At 28.8% G+C, this 23,948-nt stretch overlaps 1 protein-coding gene across 1 annotated transcript; it reads left to right on the forward strand.

Moving 5' to 3' along the window:
• The first annotated feature begins 20,539 nt into the window (after positions 1–20,539).
• LOC134837664 (radial spoke head protein 6 homolog A) lies at positions 20,540–22,899 on the forward strand. The gene is made up of 5 exons (XM_063853048.1): positions 20,540–20,676; positions 20,731–21,688; positions 21,756–21,773; positions 22,167–22,376; positions 22,456–22,899. Exons 1-5 carry the CDS (start codon positions 20,540–20,542, stop codon positions 22,897–22,899), a joined length of 1,767 nt encoding a protein of 588 aa, XP_063709118.1.
• The last annotated feature ends 1,049 nt before the right edge of the window (positions 22,900–23,948 follow it).

Here is a 23,948-nt window from a genome sequence, read left to right on the forward strand (position 1 = left end):
GAATGAATGGCACATAACATGCAATTCTGGCATCATTATCATCAGCTGCAGGTAACGCTATTTACTTTTTTCTGCATTTTCCTCTCCAAATTTTTTTCGCTCGCTGTGTTTGGGCTACAAAGCAGAAGAAATGTGTTTAAGGCCAAGTAAATAACGATTGCATATATTTTTTTCGGTTTTTGCAAGTAAATGATTACAATCTTACCGGAGGAATCCTTGACTGTTTTTTGCGCTTGGCTCACATAAAAAATGCATAGTAGAGCAGGTGCAGTCGTTTACATCCAAAAGTAGCGCACACGAAAAAAGTAGATGAAATATTTCTATGTCGTCAGTTTTTTTTCCTCTTGGATTTGTAACGAAGGTAGCTCAAGGTGAAATTTTTATATGTAAGTATGTAATTTTACTTGGAATCAAGTTACTTCAATTTACCTCTGGGAATTTGATCAAAATTTCATGAAGAAAAATTTCAAAATGGAAAATCCCCACGGAAGCACAATTGACCTAAAAAATAAAAAAAAAATAAAACTCATAAAATTACAAAGAATCAAAATATTTACATTCTTTTTAAACAGATTAAAAGCATTTCAATTTAGCGTTAACCGCAGCTTCCTCTTCTTTCTTCCATGTCTCGTATTTCAATTTCACGGAAGAAGATGACAAAAAAAAATAAATAAAATGTTGCCTTTCAAGATTTTAGCGAATCATCAGATTTTTTTTTTCCTAGAATTCAAATAATTTTCTTTTTTTCGTCTTCGCTTTATATTTATTATGCACTTTAAAATGTCGTCGTCTTCTGTTTCAGTCTCTACAAACATGAATTATTCATTTCCCTTTATTTGTGTGTGACTCGTGTGTGGCTGCATTTTGTCTTGTCTCGTGTACGCGTTGTGAAAAATTGGTGTTTGGTGATTTACATTTTTCGTGAAATGTGAGATTAAATTTGAGGAATAAAAATTCTTTGAAGTGTTTCTGTTTAAAAAAAAATATCAAGATTTTTAGAATATTAATTTAAAGAATTTTAAAATAAATAAATAAAAAAATAAATTTTATTAATAATAAATAAAATAAAAGAATAAAAACTAATTAATTTAATTTAATTATAATTTTTTATTTAAAAAAAAATGAATTATAAAAATAAAAATTAAATAAAATTTAGATTAACAATTAATTGAATTTAAATGTAAATATTTGAGTTTTATTTTTTAATATTTTTTTTTTCATTATTTTAATTTTATTTATAGTTTTTTTTAAATTGTAAATTTTTTAATAAAAAAAATATATATAAAATTGCATATATTTATTTTAAAAAAATAATTCGTAATTTAATTTAAATTTTTTATTTATTTTTATTTTTTTTATTTATTTTTAATTTTTTTTTTTTGTAATATTTAATGCTTTTAAACTTTTTTAATAAAATATTTTAAATTGAATTTTTAAATAATAATTTATTTTATTTTATTTATAATTTTTATAAATCGATAAAAAATCAAAAACTTCTAAATTTTTAAAAATAATTTTTTTGAGACACAACAGTTTTTTACTGAAAATTGTGTATGTGTATGTATGCAATATGAGTCGATTTGTTTAAAAGATGAAGAAATGTAAATAAGAAAAATTTTTTGCTCGTATTTTTCTTTAAGCTTTTCTTATCTCATCTCCAAGAAACAGAATAAACTGAGCTAGCTGGAAGTAGATGGAATGGTCGCTTATGTCACTTATACTATGCAAATGCTTTTAAAATATTGAAATTGGATAGTTTATTCTCTCATGCTATCGTCGTTTCATTCAGCTTGAGAATAAAACTGAAACTTGCAAAAAAAAAATCTGATTGAATATTTTACATTTTTTACAACAATAAATAAAATACAATGAAGATAAAAATGTAAACTGGACATGAAACACCCACCTGCTGCTCTTTTTCTGTTCGTACAAGGGGTGATTCTCCCATCTGATAAGATATTCATCTTTTTAACATCTCTTATCGTCATCATGTCTTTGAGGATGACACAAAAGAGATTTATTCGAGACAATTCATAACGATTAACAAAGAACGAGGACTCATCTTACAAAAGTCGTCATTATAATTTTTTTTTCAGTTCAACAATGGGTTCTTTTTATAAATTATTATAAATGTAATAATATATTTTTTTTCTGCAGAGTTATTTCGTCATTTTCTTATTATTATTAAAAAATGGAAAAAAATAATATTTTTCTTTGTTATCATTTTCTCGTGAAATGCGAGACATTGTTCTCGCATCGCTAGCTGATGGTGCAACGACTTTCATTATTATTATTTATTAGAGTCATAACAATATTGAGACTGATTGTGCTATTGACACATCGCATCGGCGTCAATGATGAATTGAATTTGAAAAAAAATTGTTGTCGAAACAATGAGATACAAAAAAAAAGTTACAAGGACTCTGTATTGAAAATAATAACGATGATGATGATCATCCTTGTAGAAAAGCCTGCAGTATGGCAGATGTTTTTATGGGTGCCGCTGTCAAAGACAGACTATTGCCAAAATTTACAGTCGTGTGCAAGTCTAGTTGAGTTAGGGGTGATGGGAAATTTTATTGCTTCATTTTGATTTTTTTTTTTCAATGATTTTTAAATAAAGATTTTTTTGTCAAAGTTAAATTATTAATTTTAATAAAAAAAATGAAAAGTTAAAAATAATCAAAAAATTCAAAATCTTTCTATGAAATTTCTCGAGCATTTTATGAATAATGCACATTTTAAAAATTTACCCCAATGCAAAATTTAAAACTTTGCCCCAATGAACATTTTGAACTTAACCTAATACGATTAAGAATTACAGCGCCATCTGATTTTTTTGTCTCTTGCCTCGCTTTATTTTCCCCATATACAGCGCCATCTGAATTTTCAGTAGGTAACTAAAAGCGTGACACAATTACAGACAGAAAGCATTTGAATTTCAATAAAAAATAGGGAAAGAACGACATAAAATACCGCATTTCGATGTTATATATCTACGCTTTTTTGTACTCTTCATTTCACAATTTTGTACTCTTCAAGTCACATTTTCGTACTCCTAATGACCCTTTCGCAATTTCATACACATTCAAAACAAATTCATGTCATGGTTTTTTTTTCAGTTTCAATTTTTTGGCAGTTTTGAGTTATAAAATGATTAAAAATGATAAATTAGAGCCTTCTGACAAATTTTTATCCATTTGAAGCAAGATTTGACAAAAATGGCTTTGACACAGTTTTTGACACAGTTTTTGATTTGGTTTTGCTCTTGATTTGGTTTTTAAAACAAAACTATGTCAAAGAAAAAAATTTTTTTCAGTTTCAATTTTTTGGCAGTTTTGAGTTATAAAATGATTAAAAATGATAAATTAGAGCCCTCTGACAAATTTTTATCCATTTGAAGCAAGATTTGACAAAAATTGCTTTGACACAGTTTTTGACATTTTGAGTTTTTTTGATCCTCTGACAAATTTTTATCCATTTGAAGCAAGATTTGACAAAAATTGCATTGACACAGTTTTTGATTTAGTTTTCAAAGAAAATTTTTTTTTTCAGTTTCAATTTTTTGGCCGTTTCAAGTTATAAAATCATTAAAAATGATAAATTAGAGCCCTCTGACATATTTTTATCCATTTGGAGCAAGATTTGGCAAAAATGGCTTTGACACAGTTTTTGACACAGTTTTTGATTTAGTTTTGCTCTTGATTTGGTTTTCAAAACAAAACTATGTCAAAGAAAAAAATTTTTTCAGTTTCAATTTTTTGGCAGTTTTGAGTTATAAAATGATTAAAAATGATAAATTAGAGCCTCTAACAAATTTTTATCCATTTGGAGCAAGATTGATCAAAAATGGCTTTGACACAGTTTTTAACACAGTTTTTGATTTAGTTTTGCTCTTGAGTTAGTTTTCAAATCAAAACTATGTCAAAGGAATTTTTTCAAATTTCATTTTTTTATGCCCAGAGACCCTTAGGGTACTCAAATAACTAAGAATTACTTACAAAGTCGAGTTTAATACCGCATTTTTTCTTTGAAATACGGTAAAAAAAACATAAAATTAATTTTCAAAGTTCATTTCCATTGACATCTTGACCAAATATGGACTCATAGAATTTTCGTGCTTTTTTTTATCTAAAAAAAAATCTTTCACCCTTAATCCTCGCATTCTCTTTGCTCAAAGACGTTGTTGTTTTCAAAATGGATATATTATTGGCATCATTATTATTTTGTTATTTATTGTTCAAAATACACATGCACTACCAACGAGAGAAAGAGCGCAATGCCTTCAAGTGTTATTTTGTGTTGAAAATACTCAAGTGATGCCCCATCAAAATCAGCAACATGTCTTCGAGGACCATCAATTACGAGAATCGATTGACCATTCCGCCAATTTCAAAGCGACGAAATTCTCTTTGATGCTCATAAATATCACTTGCGGGTCTAAAAGAGTCAATGAATCATCCGCACGCTGCCGCTTCGTTAATATGCGAAACACACACAAAGCGATGTTCGGAACACTTGTTCGGAAAACGCCGAACGATATAAATATCAAACGTGAAGAAAAATGACAGTGACAGGTAACCCTTTATTTATTATCTCAAGTCACTTTCATGAGAAAATGATTCCTCTCACGAACTGCATAAAAGTAGCAAAAGACGCAATAAGAAGATGGTTGCAGATGATGTTAAACGATGTAAACGTCCTCCGCTCTTTTTTCGTCATCAAACACGAGAAAAAAGATGATATATTGAATTCCAATTGCATCGCGCACTCACAACAAAACAACAAAAGAAACGTTGGCTTTCGTGCTCGTGTTCCATCTTTTTTTTTTTCGCAACGACACTCCACCATATGAAATAATGTTTTATGCGAAAATGTGTCTTGAATGGAAAATGAGATAGATTTATAACAAGAAGGCGCATATTTTTCGATTTTCCCGTAAAAGATAAGTTTCTACGTGAAACTTTCAAACAAAAAAAAAATAAAAACGAAAAATCCAACGGAACGAAAAACTTGTAAAGATGTTTGAACTATGCAGGTTTCTTGTCTCTTTTATCACCGTTTTTGCAAACATTCAATATATTTTATCGAAAATGAATAGAAAAGCGAGTATATCTTGTGTGTGTGTGAAATAAATTTTCACCGTTGTTCGTGTCATAATAAAATATTTTTTGTTTTGCAACTCGGATATGAAGAATGAAGTGTGATGTCAAAAGGAATTTAATTAAACCGAGAGGAAAGAATGCCCATTCATCGTATTTTTTGCTTTTTCTGGTCGTTCGTCAACGCGAATTGTTGGTAAGAATATATCAAGGGTGACCACAAAAGGTATAAAATTGGTTTTTGGAACGGAAGTAAAAATATTTGTGGTGAATTTTTTGTCTATCTTTTTTTGTGCAATTGAAGAAAAATTGAAGATGATCCAGAATTTATGTTTTTATGTCATCGATTTATAAAAAATGTCAAATGAAATTTTTCAAGTCAAGTTTTAACAAACTTTTGATGGATTTCAAAGCTAAAATTAAATAAATATTCATTCTAAAGATGATTTCCATCAAAATCTCCTTGATTTTTGAAGAAATAAAAAATTTTTTTTTTCCTTGACCGTTTTTAGCAAAAAAAATTTAAACGGTCATGAAATTTTTCAAGTCAAGATCTAACAAACCTTTGATGGATTTCAAAGCTAAAATTAAATAAATATTCATTCTAAAGATGATTTCCATCAAAATCTCCTTGATTTTTGAAGAAATAAAAAAAATTTTTTTTCGGTCATGAAATTTTTCAAGTCAAGATCTAACAAACTTTTGATGGATTTCAAAGCTAAAATTAAATAAATATTCATTCTAAAGATGATTTCCATCAAAATCTCCTTGATTTTTGAAGAAATAAAAAAAATTTTTTTCCTTGACCGTTTTTAGAAAAAAAAATAAAAACGGTCATGAAATTTTTCAAGTCAAGATCTAACAAACCTTTGATGGATTTCAAAGCTAAAATTGAATAAATATTCATTCTAAAGATGATTTCCATCAAAATCTCCTTGATTTTTGAAGAAATAAAATTTTTTTTTTCCCTTGACCGTTTTTAGAAAAAAAAATAAAAACGGTCATGAAATTTTTCAAGTCAAGATCTAACAAACCTTTGATGGATTTCAAAGCTAAAATTGAATAAATATTCATTCTAAAGATGATTTCCATCAAAAACTCCTTGATATTTGCAGAAATAAAAAAAAATTTCATGTTTTTTATTTTTTTATTTATTTTTTTTCTTATTTTTTTCTTAATATATTTTTTTTTTATTTTAATTTTAATAATTTTTATTTATTTTAAATAAATTTTAATTTTAATAAATTTTTACAACAATATTTTTAAATTTCGCTTAATATTCATAAATATCTTCTTATTGCTCAAAAAATAAATTTTAAATAATTATTCCTTATAGACCTTAAAATTTTTCCAGAACATACATAAAACCATTCAAAAGGAAATTCTGATTTAAATAAAAATTCAAATCAATCGTATTCTCTCACAATTTCGTTAAAAACTTCCGTCTCCAAGCACATTGAAAATCATAAATTTTATTCCCATTCAAAAAAAAAAAAGTTTTCTTGAGTTTTACAACAATCCAGACAATAAACAAGAGCACTTCGTCGTAATCACATTTCTCAACACAAAAAAAGAACAATTAAACATCACGTATGATAAAATTCTAATTAAAAAAGTGTTGGAAGTCGTATATGACAGTGCCAAGCAACGACGACGCACCAACGCACAAAGTACAATAAAATTATGTTCCAACATTATTTTTATGTGATAATAATGATGATATTGCTGAACATTTTATGATTCATGCGATGAGCAAAAAAAAAAGTATGAAAAAAGGGGTAAAAACGAGCGAACGAACATATGAAGAGATATTATTAAATCAAGAGAAGAAGCCTTAAGGGTGATATAATAAAATGTTCGTGTGAGTGTGTTTGTGACGATGACGAAGATGATAATTATGAATTTAATATTAATTATTTTATTTTGTGTGCTTGGCTTGGCTTTGTCGAGTACTTTTGTGGCTGATGTGCCGGCAGAATGGGAGCAATATTAAAAATTTCAAAATAATTATTTTAATAACTTTTATGGCTGTCTTTGTATGCATTGCGGTGGATGATATGAAGTTCTAGCCTACCAGAAATGCCAGGTATTTAAATAATTTTTTCATGTGAATTACTGAGAGAGAGTTGAGTTGAGCTGCATTTGATTGCTTCTCATTATTTTCCATTTCAAAACTATTCTGTGTGTGTACCAGCATCGTTCTAAGAAGAGTTTTAATTGCCATTTTATGAGGAAGTGTTTTCTGCGAAATGAAAATTCTTGGTTAAATTTAACATTTTCATTAGCAAAAGAGACTTTTCTTGAAAATTACTTTAAAAATTAATACATTTCTGACTCAAAAACTGGAAGAAAATATTTTATTATAACTTTCATATTTTTTACTTCAATTTTATAAATTAATTTTTAAACTTTTTGTTCAATTTTTTATTCATTTATTTTTTTATTTAATTAAATTTATAAAAATTAAATTAAATTAAATTTATTTATTTAATAAAATTAATTATAAATTAATTAATTATTTAATTTAATTTAATCATTTATTTTTTTATTTAAAAATTAAATTAAATTAATTTTAATTAAATTAAATAATAATAATTACATATATTCCTATTATTTTTTTTTTAAATTTTCATTTAAATTTAATTTTTATTAAATAAAAAATCATAAATCAAAAAAAAAAATGTCATAAATATTTTTTTAAAATTTATTTTTTCTATATAAATCAATTAATTTTTGCAATGAATTTTTTAAAAATTTTGCAAATAATTCGCCTTTTCAGAAAAACTTCTCAGACTTTAAATAAACTTTTAGATTCCACGAAATTTGCTCATTTTTCTCACAAAATCATCTCGTAGAACTTTTAATATATGCACAAACGATGATAACGATCATCATTATCAGCCATTAATGAATTCCCTCTGTGATTGTGTGCGCAAGCGAGCAATTCTGTGGATAATAATAATAGTGGCGGGCAAATGTTTAAATGAGTTTTTAATGAAAATTATCGTGATTAGGGATGAAAATAGTTTTGCGTCGATTCCATTTTTGATTGTAATTGAAACTTGTTGAGCTTTTCAAGTGTTTTTCTTTATTTTTAATTATTTTAAAAAATAAAATCATTTTTCAATTTCTTTCTTTGTTCTGTCAAAATGTCATGTCAATTCATGTTCTGCGTAATTTTTTTGACCAAGCACATTTTTTCATTAAATAAAATCAAATAAAGTTCCCTCGTCCCAACATTTCATTCACTTAACTAATGGTCATATCATGTTTTTTTACGTTCATTTCGAGTATAAAACGATCCATAAATCATAAAGTACCTCGCTCACTCACTCACTCAATTAACCTTTAGTTTCAACTTTAACGTAAATGATGGTAAATGGTCTCTATCTTTACTTTTTTTTTATAAAGAAATACAATTTTTTTCTATTCGTGTTTTGCGACACTATCATTTATCTTGGGCACAACTCTCCCCGTCAGTCAATGTACGCCGCGCGCATTGGTCGTCTCCCATCATTTTACGTGTCAAATGGCAATTTTTTAGTGTCATAAAATAGTTACATCATTAATAATTTCGTACCTACTCGAGACCTTTTTGTTCGTATTTTGCTCCGAAATTGGTTCAATTTGACGTAATAATATAAAACACTCGACAAAAAAATTGGAGTCAAGAAAATTTAAGGAATTGAACCTTAATCGTGTAATTTTTTGTGAGTTTTTTTTTTGTGTTAGTAAATGTAACGCCTCAGGGAAGTTTTTTCTTTGGTCCCTGTGAAAGAGAAATTTATCAAAAAAAATGTAAGGTTTTTGTACTGAAACGTCATTCGAAGTGACATAAAAGTCATCGACACCTAATGACTTGTGTGTATTACGAACTCAAATATACCGAAACAGAAGTAATTTTAATGTAATAACAAAACTTTGTCTGACTTGTGTTGCTTTTGTGTTTACAAAGCTTGATATTTGTGTGTGAAGGGTAAAAAGTCAAAGAAGTGAAAGGAGCAATGTTCCAATTTTCCTTCAGTTTTCAATGCATTTTGGAAGATTTTATGCAAAAATTAGCTTTTTACATCTGTATGTCTTCATTTTTTTCTTATTAAAAATTTTCTTAAAATATGTAATGAATTTTAATTACGAACCTTTGATTTTTAATCCTTTTTTTAACAATTTCTGAATACAAAAATTGGAATACTTAATTAATTAAATTAATTTTAAATTATTATTTTATTTTAATTTAAAATTGAAAAAAAATTAATTAATATAATTTTTTATTTGTTTTTCAAGTTCTAATTTATTTATTTTTTTTTTTCAAACATGATTTTAAATTAATAATTTTTTAAATATTCTAAATTTCAAATTTTAGTTACAATCATATTCCAAAAAAAGTTTAAATTAAGACTTGGAAAAAAATAATTACATTTATTTTTCAAATTTTTAAGAAATTTTATTTTTAAAATTTATATGAAGTAAAATTTAAAGGAATTAAAAATTAAAATAATTTTTTTTTATTAAAAATTTTTCATTAAAAATGACCGTTTTTAGGTGTATTTTTAATAATTTTGCAAGATTTTTTTAGAATTTTTTTTTAAAAAGTTTTAAATTTTAATAATTTTTGTTTAAAAAATCGTAATTAAACATTTAAAATTAATCTTATTTAATTTTTTTTATAAATTTACTCGAAAATTACTGAATTTATTTTTTAAATTATTTTGGCAGTTTTTTTTTATGAATTTTTTTTCTTTAATTTTAAATACGCTCTAATTATTTTTCTGATATTTTAAAACATTTTCATCATGCCTGTTATTGAAATTACTCATATTTGAGTTAAAATTATGAGCTGCCTGTTTTTGACTTAAACCGGAATGAAAAAACTTTTATTAGAAGAGCAAAATATGAAAAAGAAAATTTTTCAATCATCCTGTGGGCATAAAAACACAAAATATCCAAAGCCAGAGGCTGATATGATGATCAATTCCATTCACTTCTCACACATTTACAATTCATAAAAAAAAACTTTTGTACGAGCGCGTGTGTGCACTTAGTTTAAATTTGATTTGATAATAAGAAAATGCATTTGGAAACTTTTCTCTCGTGTCTCCCGAGCTTGCATGAGACGACAACTTTCCAAAGTTCATGTAAGTTTATGTTATTTTGTTTGTATTTAGTTACAAGGAGAGCTAAGCTTACTAAGCACATAAGTGGATCAAAGTAATAAACACAAGCAAGCCACAAATTCATACAATTTATTTTTATTCCGGAGACAGTAAAACAACTTTTTGATCTTCTTCTTATAAAATTAACAGATAATTGTAATAAAAAAAGAGCGACGAAGACGACGACTACCAAAGTCTTACTTATCGTCACTCACTTGAATTCGACACATAAGCTCGCCTAGTCCCTAATAAAACAAACATAAAACAAGAAAAAAAAAGTAAGAAATAACAAACACATATAAAACTTTGCCACAACATGCTATTTTCTCGGTACTTTTGATCTCCGTCGTAGAGAAGGAAAACATCTTATAGCTTTTTCCGATGAGTTTTTCTGGCGTGCCGTAGCTTCCAAGTCAATTTCACGACAAAACTTTTGCCATCTTCGTATTATTACTATTATTATTGTTATTTTACGTCACAAACACACACACACACGACTGAACGCGCATCTTTCAGCACTGCCTAAGCCTCCAACGGTGTACCAAACAGAGATGAATGAAAATTTTAATTTAAACTTTTTTGATGTGAATGTGCAAGTTTTCTAGCTTGCTACGAACGTGCGATGCGATACAAAACATAATAACACCATGCCTGATTGAAAATCGAACGAATGGAATGAACGACGTCGAAAGTAATCAAGGATCATCTTTTGCTCAACTTTTCGTTTTACAAGTTTCATCCGGGAGAGGATTGTATCAGTTTTGATTTGTTTTTGACACAATACGGACATTCGATGGATGGACACGGAGATTTGCTTCAATAAGTGTCAATTTACGTCTTCAATCATCGTTTGAATAATGAAATCGAGTTGCAATCGAATTCCGAGAAATTATTTATCTCCAAGTTAACCTACGGATTGAAAAGTGTTCAAATTAATCCCTTATTTCGTAAAAGGGGTTAATTTAATACCTTAAGGGATTAATTTAACCTCCTTTGGAGTAATTTAATCCCTTAAGTGGTTAAATTAATCCCTTCAAGTGGTTAATTTTACCCCTTGAGCGATTAAATTAATACCTTTTAATGGGTCCCACGACATCGATTACTTTTTAAAGGGATAAATTTAATCGCTCAAGAGGTTAAATTAACCACTTGAAGGGATTAATTTGAACACTTTTCAATCCGTAGGGTGGATGGACATAAATTTTTCTCAAGAAGCGTCATGAATCTTCGAATTTTTCTCCGTTGTCTTAAGAAATACAGCCTTCTGCCTATTTTTTCTGAAAAAGCATAAATTTTTGAATTTTAGACTCTCGTGAAAAAATTTAGTCAACAGAATACCTGAACCTCTTTTCATGCATTTAAATTCATCAAATTCCGAGAAATTAATTATCTCCATATTAATTCGTGAAAATGATACAAATATGTTAAAGAGAAACAAAAAGCATGGTGATTAGGAAAATGATCACTGTAGGAGATGAAAAAAAAGGTTAATCATAATTCAATAACATTAATGAGTTTTTTCTGCTTACTAAATGTTCTTTTGTCTAAGGATGTTTTTTTTTCTTTCTTTCTTTGCAGTTCATTGGGATCCAAATATTATTAACAACAAACTTTTGCTTGCAAAACATGTTTTCTCTTTAGTTATTATCCTGTCTCTTTTATCTCGTATCTTCCATGTTGTTCAAATGACTAAATATTAAGAGCGCAAGAAGGTGTTTTTTTTGTGAAATCGAAAAGAAGATGGATATCGAGACGATTATAGTGAACCATATTGATTAAATTTGTTTCGTTGCGAAGAAAAAGTTTCGTCTTTACGGTTTTATTGAGAGAGCGTTACTACTGAAATGAATTGCTCTTCTTTGGTTTTAAGTCTGTCCGTTATTGAATTTTGAGGTAAGTTTTCAATGTTTTCGTAAGTTGTTGTATTTCTATCCATCATTTACGATGATATTGCGACGGTTTTTGGCTAGTTCGTTTAATATCACTTTTTCATATACTTATTTCGTTTATCACATATTGTTTTGCCTTAATTTTCTTTCAAATGAATTTTTAAATATTCTATTTGTTAAAATTTTTTTAAAACAAAATTGAATTTTTTTTTTCTTAAAAAAATAAAATAATAAAAATAATTAAATAAAAATAAAATTTAAATTAAATTTAACGATTAAATTAAATTAATTTAAATAATTTTTGACTATCAGTTGTTTTATCAGATTTTTATTTTTTAATTTTATTTAAAACTAATCCTTTTTAAGAACATAAAAAATTTAAAAGACGATTTTCTGTCAATAAATTTTGAAAAATTATTTATTTTTTTTTTTAGAAATATTTTCAGAGAAGAAAATTCATGAAACTGTAAAACAAAAATTTATCAAAAAATTTCTAAAAATAATTTCATAAAAAAATTATTTATTACTTCATGACTAAATTTATATGATAAAATTAAAAATGCGCTCACATTTCACCATTACCGCCTTAAAACTTTCGAATCTAATAACAATCTTTTTTCTTTATATTTTGTTGATAATATTAAGAAACAGCAAATCATGTTCAATATCTATTAAATATACAAGCAAAAGTACAAAGCGCAAGAACGACGATGAACAAAGAAGATCCAACTTTTCAATGAACGGTATATATTTGTAAATGACCTGAATATTCTCTTTTCTTTTTTTTTTCTTCTTCTCGACATCACAAACATGCACTGAAACTGATACAGAGAAAAATTTCTTATTAAATTTTATGTTGATATTATGAGTTCATAAACTTTTTTTTGTGTGTGTGTAAAAAAAAAGTTTCAAAGCAAAGAACGTTAAGGTGCAACGAGTCACAATTAAACTAGGCAAAAAGTAATCTCAAATTAGATTAAATGAGAAAAAAAAGTAATTAATACAAGTGACAGATAAATTAGTAAAAGTACGAAAAACGGTCTTTTGACTCACGCTTTCAAACGCTTTTAAGATAAAAATCAAAGTTCTTCCTTAAATATTTGCACTTCTTTACAAGATACTCGTATAAGTCAAGTAATGCTATAATGGCGAAAGGAAACGTGATAAAACATAGTTTTTCTTGCTCTTTAGTTAAGTATATATAATTATTTTGCACACGATACGAATGTTTTGTAATATAATGGAGCTCGGCAGAGAAAAAAAAATTAAAAGAAGTTCAACAAGAAGAAAAACACAACTTAACATCTTTTTTGCCAGTTATTATAAGTTGACATTAAAAAATATATATCCTTAACTAATTCCTGCTGCACAAGTACTTCTATTACATCATCTGATGAAAAGTTCCGTAAGTAAGCGATAAGAAGCAAAAGAAAAAACAAACCTACTTCCTTCTTCGACAATAATCGAGGCGGAGACACACTTTGTTGTACATTTGTACAAAAGACTAAAGCAAAGTAATTAAACTTGTTTTTGTTGTTTTTTTTTCTTCTTCTTGCTTAAACGTTCCAACGCCTTCATTTATCGTGGATGGATGGATGGATGGCTGGAAAATCATTACATCGTCGTCACGACTATAATTTGACGATCGTAATCAAGCATGAACAACATTTTCCGGCACACGGACACAAATTCACTGGGTACACTTAAGTACTTAACAACTAGTTTTTATCAACTTTTCTTTAACGTTAACGTCTGATTGAGCATTTTTTGATTAGTCATAGAAAATAATAATAACTGTAATAATTGGGAGATTACGATTGTTAAGACTTGGCATTGTCAAGTTCATTCGATTGTGCTTTTTGGGCATAAATTGGTTTGTTTTTTCTTTCTTTAGAAGTGTAATATCGGTATCGTGTAATTTTCCTGTCAACAAAGAATTAAATGTTATTTAGCGTTTTGTTGTTTTTGTCCGACAAACTTTCGAAGAGGGGAATATAATGAAGGAGCTTTATGAATTATTCATGATGCAAGAAATGATATTTAATAATTTCGTGGAGTGTCAAAAAGTTGCCTATCTGACATCTGAAAGGTACTTTGATAGATCTTGAAATCCTTGACCTTTTCACAAAATGGATTACAATTGCTTGAAAGTTTTCCGCGAGGCAGCAACGAGTACAAAAAAGGAAGATGAAGCAGAAAAAAACCATTAAGAAAACATCAAATGCACCAGTTTTCTACTGCAAAAAAAATTTTCTCTTCGTTGCTTTTTGCTTATTATTATTGTATAGCGAAGGTAATACATTATTGCAAAAAATAAAACAAAAAAATATGTACAACACACTCGAAACACTCGCAACAACAATGAAAATGTTATGTTGGGTAAAGTACAATTATTAAACCATCAAGGAAATTGTTTTTAGCTTTTCTCCCGCGCGTACTTTGTTCATTCTTTCAAGTTCTCAAGTTTTTATTTTTCTTCGTTTTTTGAGCTAACTTACTGCTCAAAAAATGTTTAAAATAAAGCAAAAAGAAACGATTATTATTATCATTTTTCTTCTCCCGGATGCAACAACGTCCTCCATAAGCTAGCTCTAACTCACTCACTGACGCGCGCTCGTTAAGTGTTTGCTTTTAAACGGATGGCGGCATGTTATTTTATGTGTTTGCCGTTGCCGGAGAGCTCAAGTACGATGCAAACAACGAAGAAAAGTGCAGAACAAACAGTACACGTGCTCTTAAGGTTAATGCAAGAATAATAATAATCAAAGTGTAGTGCGGAGGAAACTAACTGACTATGGCTGACAAGACATGCGGATTTTTTAATTTTGTATTTTTTTTCTGATTTTATTTGAAATGCATTTCTTGATTTTTTTTAATAAAAATTTTATGATTAATTTTTTTTTTTTAGTTTAAAAATGGATAGTTATGATAATTTTATGGATCTAAATGAGTTGAAATATAACTTGACAAACCAGGTGAGTTTTTTTTTAATCATATTATTTCAAAAAATATTTATTAATATTTTTAGTTATTTATAAATGTTTTATATAAAAAAAAAATTAAAAATAAAATAAATCGTATTTATTAAATTATTATTAAAATATATTTTATATTATTTTTTGTAAATATTTATATATTTTTAAAATTTTATTAAATTAAAAAAATTTTGTTTATTATGATTTAGATTTTATTTTATGATTATTTTTTTATATAAATTTATAAAAAATCCTTATTTTAATTGATAATTTATATTTTTAATTAATAAAAATAAAAAAAAAATAACATTTTTATATTAATTAATTTTAAATTAATTAATTATTATTAATTAATTAATAAATTTATTAATTATTATTAATTAGGTAATTAATAAATTTATTATTTTAATTAATAAATTTTAATCATTTTTTTTAAATTTCTCTTATTTTTTAAGTTTTAAACTAAAATGCGCTTTCATCTTTTTTAACATAAAAATCCCGATGTAACTTTATAAACTTTTTTTTGTAATATTTTGTTTTAGCAAACATTGTTGTCAGTACATTGTGCTGTTTTTCCATCAACTACACGTGCTAGCAACGAAAAAGGATGTAATACAAAATTAAATGAACGTTTTTCCTCCTTGCACTAATGAATTACAACGATTGTTGGAAGCAAAGGCATATTGAAAGTGTAACAAAAGAAACGTCCGTTACAAAGTTGCCATCCCCATGTAAGTTGGATATTTTAATTAACCAGACAGTCAATTTCACATATATATTTATGCCCGAGAGACAATAACATATTTTGACAACAATTAATTCCAACGGCAAAACCATAAATGTGCAAATCCAACTATAGAAAATGTGATTTATTTATTAAATTTTCCATCATTATTTATTGTGATATTGGTTACATGTCTCGTGCAGACAGCTAACCACTACCTTTTTAAATAATGAATATAAATGCATCGGTAAACATTTCATTCAACCTCACAAAATCATAATAATGATCATCATCATCGTCGTCATTCGGAATGGATGAACGAATGTTTTAATAATAATAATAGCATAATCATTAATGTAAATTTAACAGAGTCTGCAACAATCGTACGTGACATAAATATCATGCACACAATTAATTACACATACACACACAGGGTGACTCACTCGGTGTCTGCATATGCCTTGAATAATTGAGGGAATATTTGTCGAGGGTGTGTAATAATAATGTGTTGATGTTAAATAATGTGTATCTCTGATTTATGTGTTGTGTGTCGATAAAATGATGATGATGATGAAAATTGTCCCTTATTTCCCTGGAAAATTTATTTGGATTGTTCATTTAAGTGACACAAACACGCACACGTAAAATGCAAAGAACGAAGGAAGGGAGACAGTTATTAGTTTCAATTTTCCGATAGATATTCGGAGAAATCAAACAAATGCATTATTGTATCTCCATCAATAAAATTTATTTCTATTAGCACTTATTTATTCGGTCTCCTCATGTGTGTGTATCGGATTTATTATGAAATTGGGCACCATGGAAAATAATAGTTCAATATGTTTCATCTCTCCATTATACATCGATGAAACTTTAATATACATGTCTGAATTGGATTTCACAGGAAGTCCTTTTAGTGTAATACGGATTATTATTACGGTTCGTTTCAATGCATTTTTTTGTCCAATACACTCTTTGTTGTCACAAGAATTTAATGATCCATAATAACAAAAAGTTGTTGTGTCTACAGAGAAAGAGAAAATAAATAAAAATGCTCATATAGATTACTTGTTTAACATCTACTTAAAAAATAAATAAATGCATGCAGCATCGATAATGTGATATTGACAAGGAGTGCAGGCAAAATGTGAGAGATAAAAGGCGTTTTCAAAATTTTGCTGTTGAAGATTAATGAATGGAGAGCTCTCAAGTCAAACATGAGTCATTTCACAAACTTCGATGAGAAATAAAAACCTTGACAAGAATTTAATTGCTAATGCTTCAGTTATTTAGAAAGGACAAGTAAGTATCTAAATTCCTGAAAATAAATTAATTTTTGTAGTTAATAGATAAGAATTTCTTTTAGAGATACTTGTTTTGGTATCACCTTCATGGAAGATATTCTTCGATAAATGATGCCGTGGTTCGTTAATAAAAATAAATTAATGATAAAATTTATCTGAGCGAAAGAATTTCAGTTGAATATTTTCAGAAGAAACGTTTGAAGCATTCACAGAGGAAAACAACTACGATGTGGATTTCGAAAGTCTAGTAAATATTTTTGGAAAGTTTAAATTTAAAAATTTTCTTTGATTTTTTGATATTTTTAACTTACTTTAATTTCAGATCTCCAAGAATCAAATTGGAAAGATGCAAAATGGAATGTCAAAAAATATCGATGATGAAATTTTCGTAAAGATACGATATTCAAATTAGAATATTGTATTGCAAATAAGGCCAAGTCGTAATTATGTCTTGAATGTCACTTCACCAAGAAAAATGAAGTATCTTGCTTATTCTCGCTCTCTTTGGTTTGATATCTTGAACAAAACGAACGTTTTATCATTTCGCTCCGCATAAGTATATTTTACTCTACAAACTAGAAGCTTCGAAATACGCTCTCGTCCTTTAACGTCTTCTAATAAGCCTCAATTATTGCCCATGAAAATTGCTCCTAATATTTTATCTCCCGTTTACCTCTTTAATTTTTCCTCCTTCGCAAGTCCTCTGATCCGCAACACTTACCTTCTTCATCCTCCAAACGAAACGACTGAAAAAAACAGAAAGGCACGAATAAAAATGGTTTTTCTAATTTATTATCATCTTGTACACACAGCACTCACAAAATGTTTATTCATTGATTGTGCTTTTGGGACAAATAAAATAGCAGTTAAAATATTATTATTATTATAAAAGTCAATGTATTATCTCTCATAAGTAGTGCGGGACTGAGGCGCGGAACACGAAAGTCAAAAGTTTTTCATGTAAAAATTGGTGGGTGCTATTAAAGGGATGACAAATTGCAAAAGTCTCAACTTTGTTATTTTTCTGCAAATATACCTCTGTTCAGCGGTAAAAAATGGCAGTTTTGATTTTTATTGACTATGCCAGAGAAAAAATGTAGAGGAAGAAGGAGGTTAGTGCGCATTGTTATTGCTGTTATTATATAGAGAAAGTTTTTACATAAATTTTTATGATTTTTTTTCTCTCTTGTGGTTTATGTTGGATTTTAAAAATATTTAGCTCTACTTCATAGTTTCGCATTATCACTCTTCAAGAAGAAGAAGAAAAAAAAATAAATCCTCTTTCAACAACTTAACTTGTTCAAACAAACATCCCTAATTGCAATTATCGATTAAACACGGCAACGTCGTAAATTGCATCCATTTAATTATTCAATATCCATAAACAAAATCTTTGCGTAATGATAAGAGTTAAATCTACCTTAACCGTATAATGATGTCGTCATTATTGTCAAAGAACAAGTGTGTGACAACAAAAGTCCCTCTCATGTTAAACATCATCATGTCATAAAAGTCACGAACAATGGCTTGGCAACGCAAAGCAGAAACAAAACAAAGAAAACGACTTAAATGAGGACAATTTGTATACAATTAGACAACGGGAAAAGTTGCTACTTACTACTGTGTTTGTCTTTTTTCTTCGTTTTTTTTCTCTCCCATTCTCTCGTCTTTGTCATTTTCAACAACACACATTGTTATACCGACAACGACACACATAACTGCAAATGATCTCTTGAAAATCTGGTTCCTTTTTTACATTTTTTTTATGTTTGAACCCATATGAAACGTACGTCATTCACAACTCATACAAGCTTGTTTCAATTAAAACTTTGTCTAGTAACAAATTTTATTATTATTTTACTTGCACAATGTTTAAAATAAAATGACTTTTATTTCATTCGTTCATGCATTCATTGCGTGGCTTTGCTTTGCTTTGCTTGCATAGTGGCACGAACTAAAAAGTTTTTCTCTATTATTTTATGGGTTCAGCAGCAAATTTATTGTATTAGTTGGAAAATGAATGGATATTGTAATAATATTGAAAAAAAATATTTATGTTTGAAAAAAAATCAAACTTTATTTACTTGAAAGCTTGAAAGAGATGAAAGAATAATAAAATAAAAAAGGATAATTTTCCGAATCATATTAAAAAGTTTTGAATTTTTAATTAAGTTTAAATCCGTTAAACTTTGAATTCGAATTTTTATTGATTAAAGGACAAAAATTTATTGAGGACAAAAATCCCTCAAGACTTACAAATTTACTCTTTCTTTTTGTCATTAAAATAAAAAAAAAATTTTCTTAAAAAAAAAATATTAAATTAATATAATATTAAAATATTTTTTCTCTAATGATAAAAGAGCAAAATTTTTACCTCAATTTCAGGAAAATCTCCTGAAGGAAGAAATTCCCTCACGTAACAATGAAAAATCCAACCAAGAAGCCTCATCAAGTAGTAAATATATTAATTTTCCCTCATTTTTCTTCATTTTCTCTCCCAAGGAATAAATTTATTAACATTCAATCACGTCTCCTCTCTGCAGAATAAATCCCTCCATCGTTCACGTCGTCGTCGTCTCCGTTGCAAGAAAATAGTAAAATTCCTAACCAAGAGAAGGAACGTAACGAAGGTACATTGCACCCAACGTTAATAAATTTTAAAATGAAATTTTAATGAAGATTCGACGTCTTTCGTTCCGTTCCCTGTACCTTCGCCTCGTCACTACTCTCTGATCTAATAATAAACAAGATATTACAAACAATTTTCCGTCGTAAATAAGTTGAAATTAAGTCTGTAACTGAAGCGACGTAGCATTCAAATTACGTCTTATCAACGAGTACCTGCGACGACACAGCTTGCGGATGAAAATGAAGTGTTACTGTTCAAAAAAACGACCAAAAATTGCAAGTGACGAAGACGACGACAACGACGACGCATTATGCATACTAAAAATACGATTATGAATACATCAGGGTGGCGTTGTATTACATGATGTTTAACATTGAAATTATAATCTCTTCATTTATCTCTTGGTAGTGTGTCGTTATCACTGCCAACGCGACACTAGCAGAGAGATTCTGTTGCTTCAAAAATTTAAATTCATTTAAAATTGAAATTATTTTTTGGCAGACGACAATTTTTATGATGGTGTCATCATCTCATCTCTATATCTCCGTTATGGTAATACGCACGGGAAGCAACAGAGAGATGCATGTTAATTAGTCGTCTATTCAACGAACGTGATTTTTGACGTTGTTTCATCATCTAACGATGGATTTCGTAACAAAGAATATCCGTTGCGACATGATATCATAGGAACCGGCGATTTTTTTTTTAGTTTTAATGAAAATCCATCGAACAAAAGAACGGAATCTGCCTAAAATCGCCAAAAATGTACCAGAGTAGTGATTTATCTCTCGAAAGCAACGTGATTCGGGAGATTAAACCGAAAATTCCGGATCATGAAAAGGATTTTACGCAAGCAAAGATGATTTTAAAGCAAATTTCTGTGGAATCAGGAGAATCATTGTGAGTAAAAATTGATTTTTTCAAAGCTTGGTAATTTTTTAAAAATTTTTTTAGGTACGATCACTTGGCGGAAATTATTCAACGTGCGCTTTGTGATCGTCCTCGCAATGTAATGGACAATTTTGAGGATTTTAGTCGCAAAATAAGGCAAAATCGGTATCATCATGTCCCGGAAGGAGAAGAAATTCATGAAAAAGAGAAAAATGAAGAGGATTTTGAGGGAAAACTAACAAAATCACGTCAATTTATCGAAGATTTTCAAAAACTGCAGGAGTTGAGAGCCAATCATGACACAGAAGATGACGATAAAATCCTTGCTGAAAAAGTTATTCACCCAAATTTGATGTCCCTGAAGTCAATTTATGATTTGATAGGCATTGGAATGCCTTCGCGAGACATTTATCTGCTAACTCTCTCGCAGGAAAAATTTTTACGCGACAAAAATATCAAGTCATGTCGTTTTTGGGGCAAAATTTACGGTCTCGAACGAAATTATTGGATTTTTGAAGTTCAACTAACAGAAGAAGCGATCGCTGAACGTCTTCAAAAAACTTCAAAGGAACAAATTTCAGAAGAAAATGTCGAATCTCCTCTTCCAGCATCAACAACGACCTTAAAAGACGAAACCTCAAAGTCAAAAAATGCAATTCCCCCGTTACCGCAATCGAAATTCGTCCCAAATCCCGACACTCCAGCTGAGTCCCTTGGCGAGGGCGTGAATCGTTATCTCTATTATGCAAGTAATAATGCTTTTGGTGATAAATGGCACGAACTTCCCCTCGCAACGCCAAAACAAATTCTCGTATCGAAACAAATCAAGAAAGCTCTCACGGGAAACCTGTCGGCAAAAGTGATTTCGTACCCCAAAATGCAGCACGACGAAACGGAGGCCCATTTGTTACGAGCATTGATAGCACGAATCACAGCAAGTACATTTGTTGCACCACTTAATTACTGGGTAGCACGCAAACCGACAGATATTAGTGGCGAGGAAGCAGAGGAAACAGAAGAGGTTTGTATTTTACGAATGAATTTCGTTTTAATTGAGACTATTTTAATTTTTTTCCGGTTCATTTTAGGAGGAAGAAGAAGAAGAGGTAATTTTTTTCTTGCATTATATTTTTTTTCTCATTTTTATTATTTTTTTTTCATCTTAGCCGTTCCAAATCTTTTTTAAACTTTTTGCCCCATGACCCAATTTAAAAGCTCCATAAATCCAATTAATTAAAAATTAAATTTAAATTTAAAAAAAATATTGAAAATTTTATAAAAATTACAGTATTTATTCTAAAATATTCATAACTGTCAAAGAAATTCTCAAAAAATATTTAATTTTTTAAAATAAAATTAATAAATTTAATTATATTTTTTTTTTATTTTTTTTTTTTACTTTTTTTTTAATGTTTTTTTAATTATTTAATTTCCTTTTAATATTAAATTTTTTTTTTTAATTTGTATATTTAAAATTTTAATTTTTTTATTTAATTCAGGAAGAAGATGAAATAGAAAATGACACAGAACTCTTCCGCAACCCAAAATTCGAGCCTCCCTCATACAAAGATTTAAAATATTTGAGTTTTTGGGTGCATGTCAGACCTTTTATACAGAAACACGGAAGAATTCAAACCTACAAAGAGCAAAAAATAAAAGATGGCGAAGAACAACTCGAAGAGGAAGAAGAACTTGAAGAAGAAATCGAGGTAAATAGTCTCAATGGGATTATTTGACACAATTTTCCTTGACAAAATCTCGTTTCTCCCGCAAAAAAATAATAAATAGGAGGAAGAAGAAGAGCAAAATGACATTGAAAACGTTCCGCCATTGTTAAATCCCTGCACGGAAGACGTCATTTCGTGCGACACGACACCCGCCTGGACTGTCAAAACAATTCACAACCCAAATCCAGTGGATGCCGTGACACTGATGCGTTCTAATCTCTGGCCGGGTGCCGTTGCATTCGCGCGCGACAAAATTGCCGACATGATTTATGTTGGATGGGCCCAAAAGTACTGCGCACGTAACTACGAGCCGCCAAATGTGCCACAAATGCACGACGAATATCCCCTGGGACCCGACATTCTCGAGATAAATGATCCGACGGCGGCGGAAGAGAACGAACATCGACAAAAAATGGCACAAAATGAAAAATTAGAGGCGACCAGTGACGAGGACGATGGTGAAGGAGAAGAGACGTTGGAAGAAACAGAAGACGACGAGGAATAAGGAGGAAAAAATACAAAAGAAACGACGACAACATGGATAATTGCAATTAGTTTCAACAAGAATGAAATAGAATACAATTTTTTTTTTGCTACTCGAGATATTTTTTCGTCGAAGTTGATGATTGCCTACAGTTTCTTGCATCGAGTGCAAACTTTTTAAGCTTATTGAAAACTTATGTTTATTATTGGAAATCCGATACAGAGAGTTCAGTCATAGAATGTTTTTGAACGGAGACTTCATTTATCAGCAGCGAAACATAATTGATTTCGTCTGTAAACAATTTCGCTCGATTTTTTCTTCAACTTTAATAATTTTCTTCGTCTTTGCAACTTGGCATCCGTTTCCTTTTTTGTCTTTTTTTTTGCGATAAATTAAGAAAATTTTTAACTCAAAATGAAATAAATGACTCGCAATATTGGACTCGACACAAAAGCTGAACTTTGAAACGACATTGAAATTTAATCCTCATCCCTCGTGTGTCATCAGATAGTAGAAGAGAACAAATGACCAAGTTTTGGCAAACTTACAAGAAAGACAGTAAATGCTCCTTTTTTTCATTCTAAAATGTCATCAGATTGCTTCAATTTGCATAAATGTGACCTTTTTACAGTTGGAACGAGAGATATGGAATTGTAGCTTTATGAGTTTGAACTCTTTGTGACATGGCACACGACAAATATGCAAAATATTTGGCGCAAAAAGAAGAAAAATTTCTCTCATTTTGAAAAACTTTCCGTTAATGCGTGGATTTTTCGGAATGTTTGCCGCCCGGTGAGTCGATGTCGATGCTTCAGCAAGCAATAATAGACAAAAGTACACGAGTATTAGAGCTAGATGTAAACAAATATGCTTGTTTATTGACTGGAAAGGATATTGATTGATAAAGAGAGTAGCAGAAGGAGGAAAGTTGTAATAAAAGTGCTGTTACAGTGATTCAATCTATCATTATTTATACATACGAGTACTTTTACATCGACTACAAGACAAGTTGAATTGGTTTTTGTCGTGAGCATTGAACAACTATTGATACATTTTTCTATTAGGGAGAA

The sequence above is a fragment of the Culicoides brevitarsis genome, chromosome 1 (genome assembly GCF_036172545.1).
Source record: "Culicoides brevitarsis isolate CSIRO-B50_1 chromosome 1, AGI_CSIRO_Cbre_v1, whole genome shotgun sequence".
In the NCBI taxonomy this organism is placed as follows: domain Eukaryota; kingdom Metazoa; phylum Arthropoda; class Insecta; order Diptera; family Ceratopogonidae; genus Culicoides; species Culicoides brevitarsis.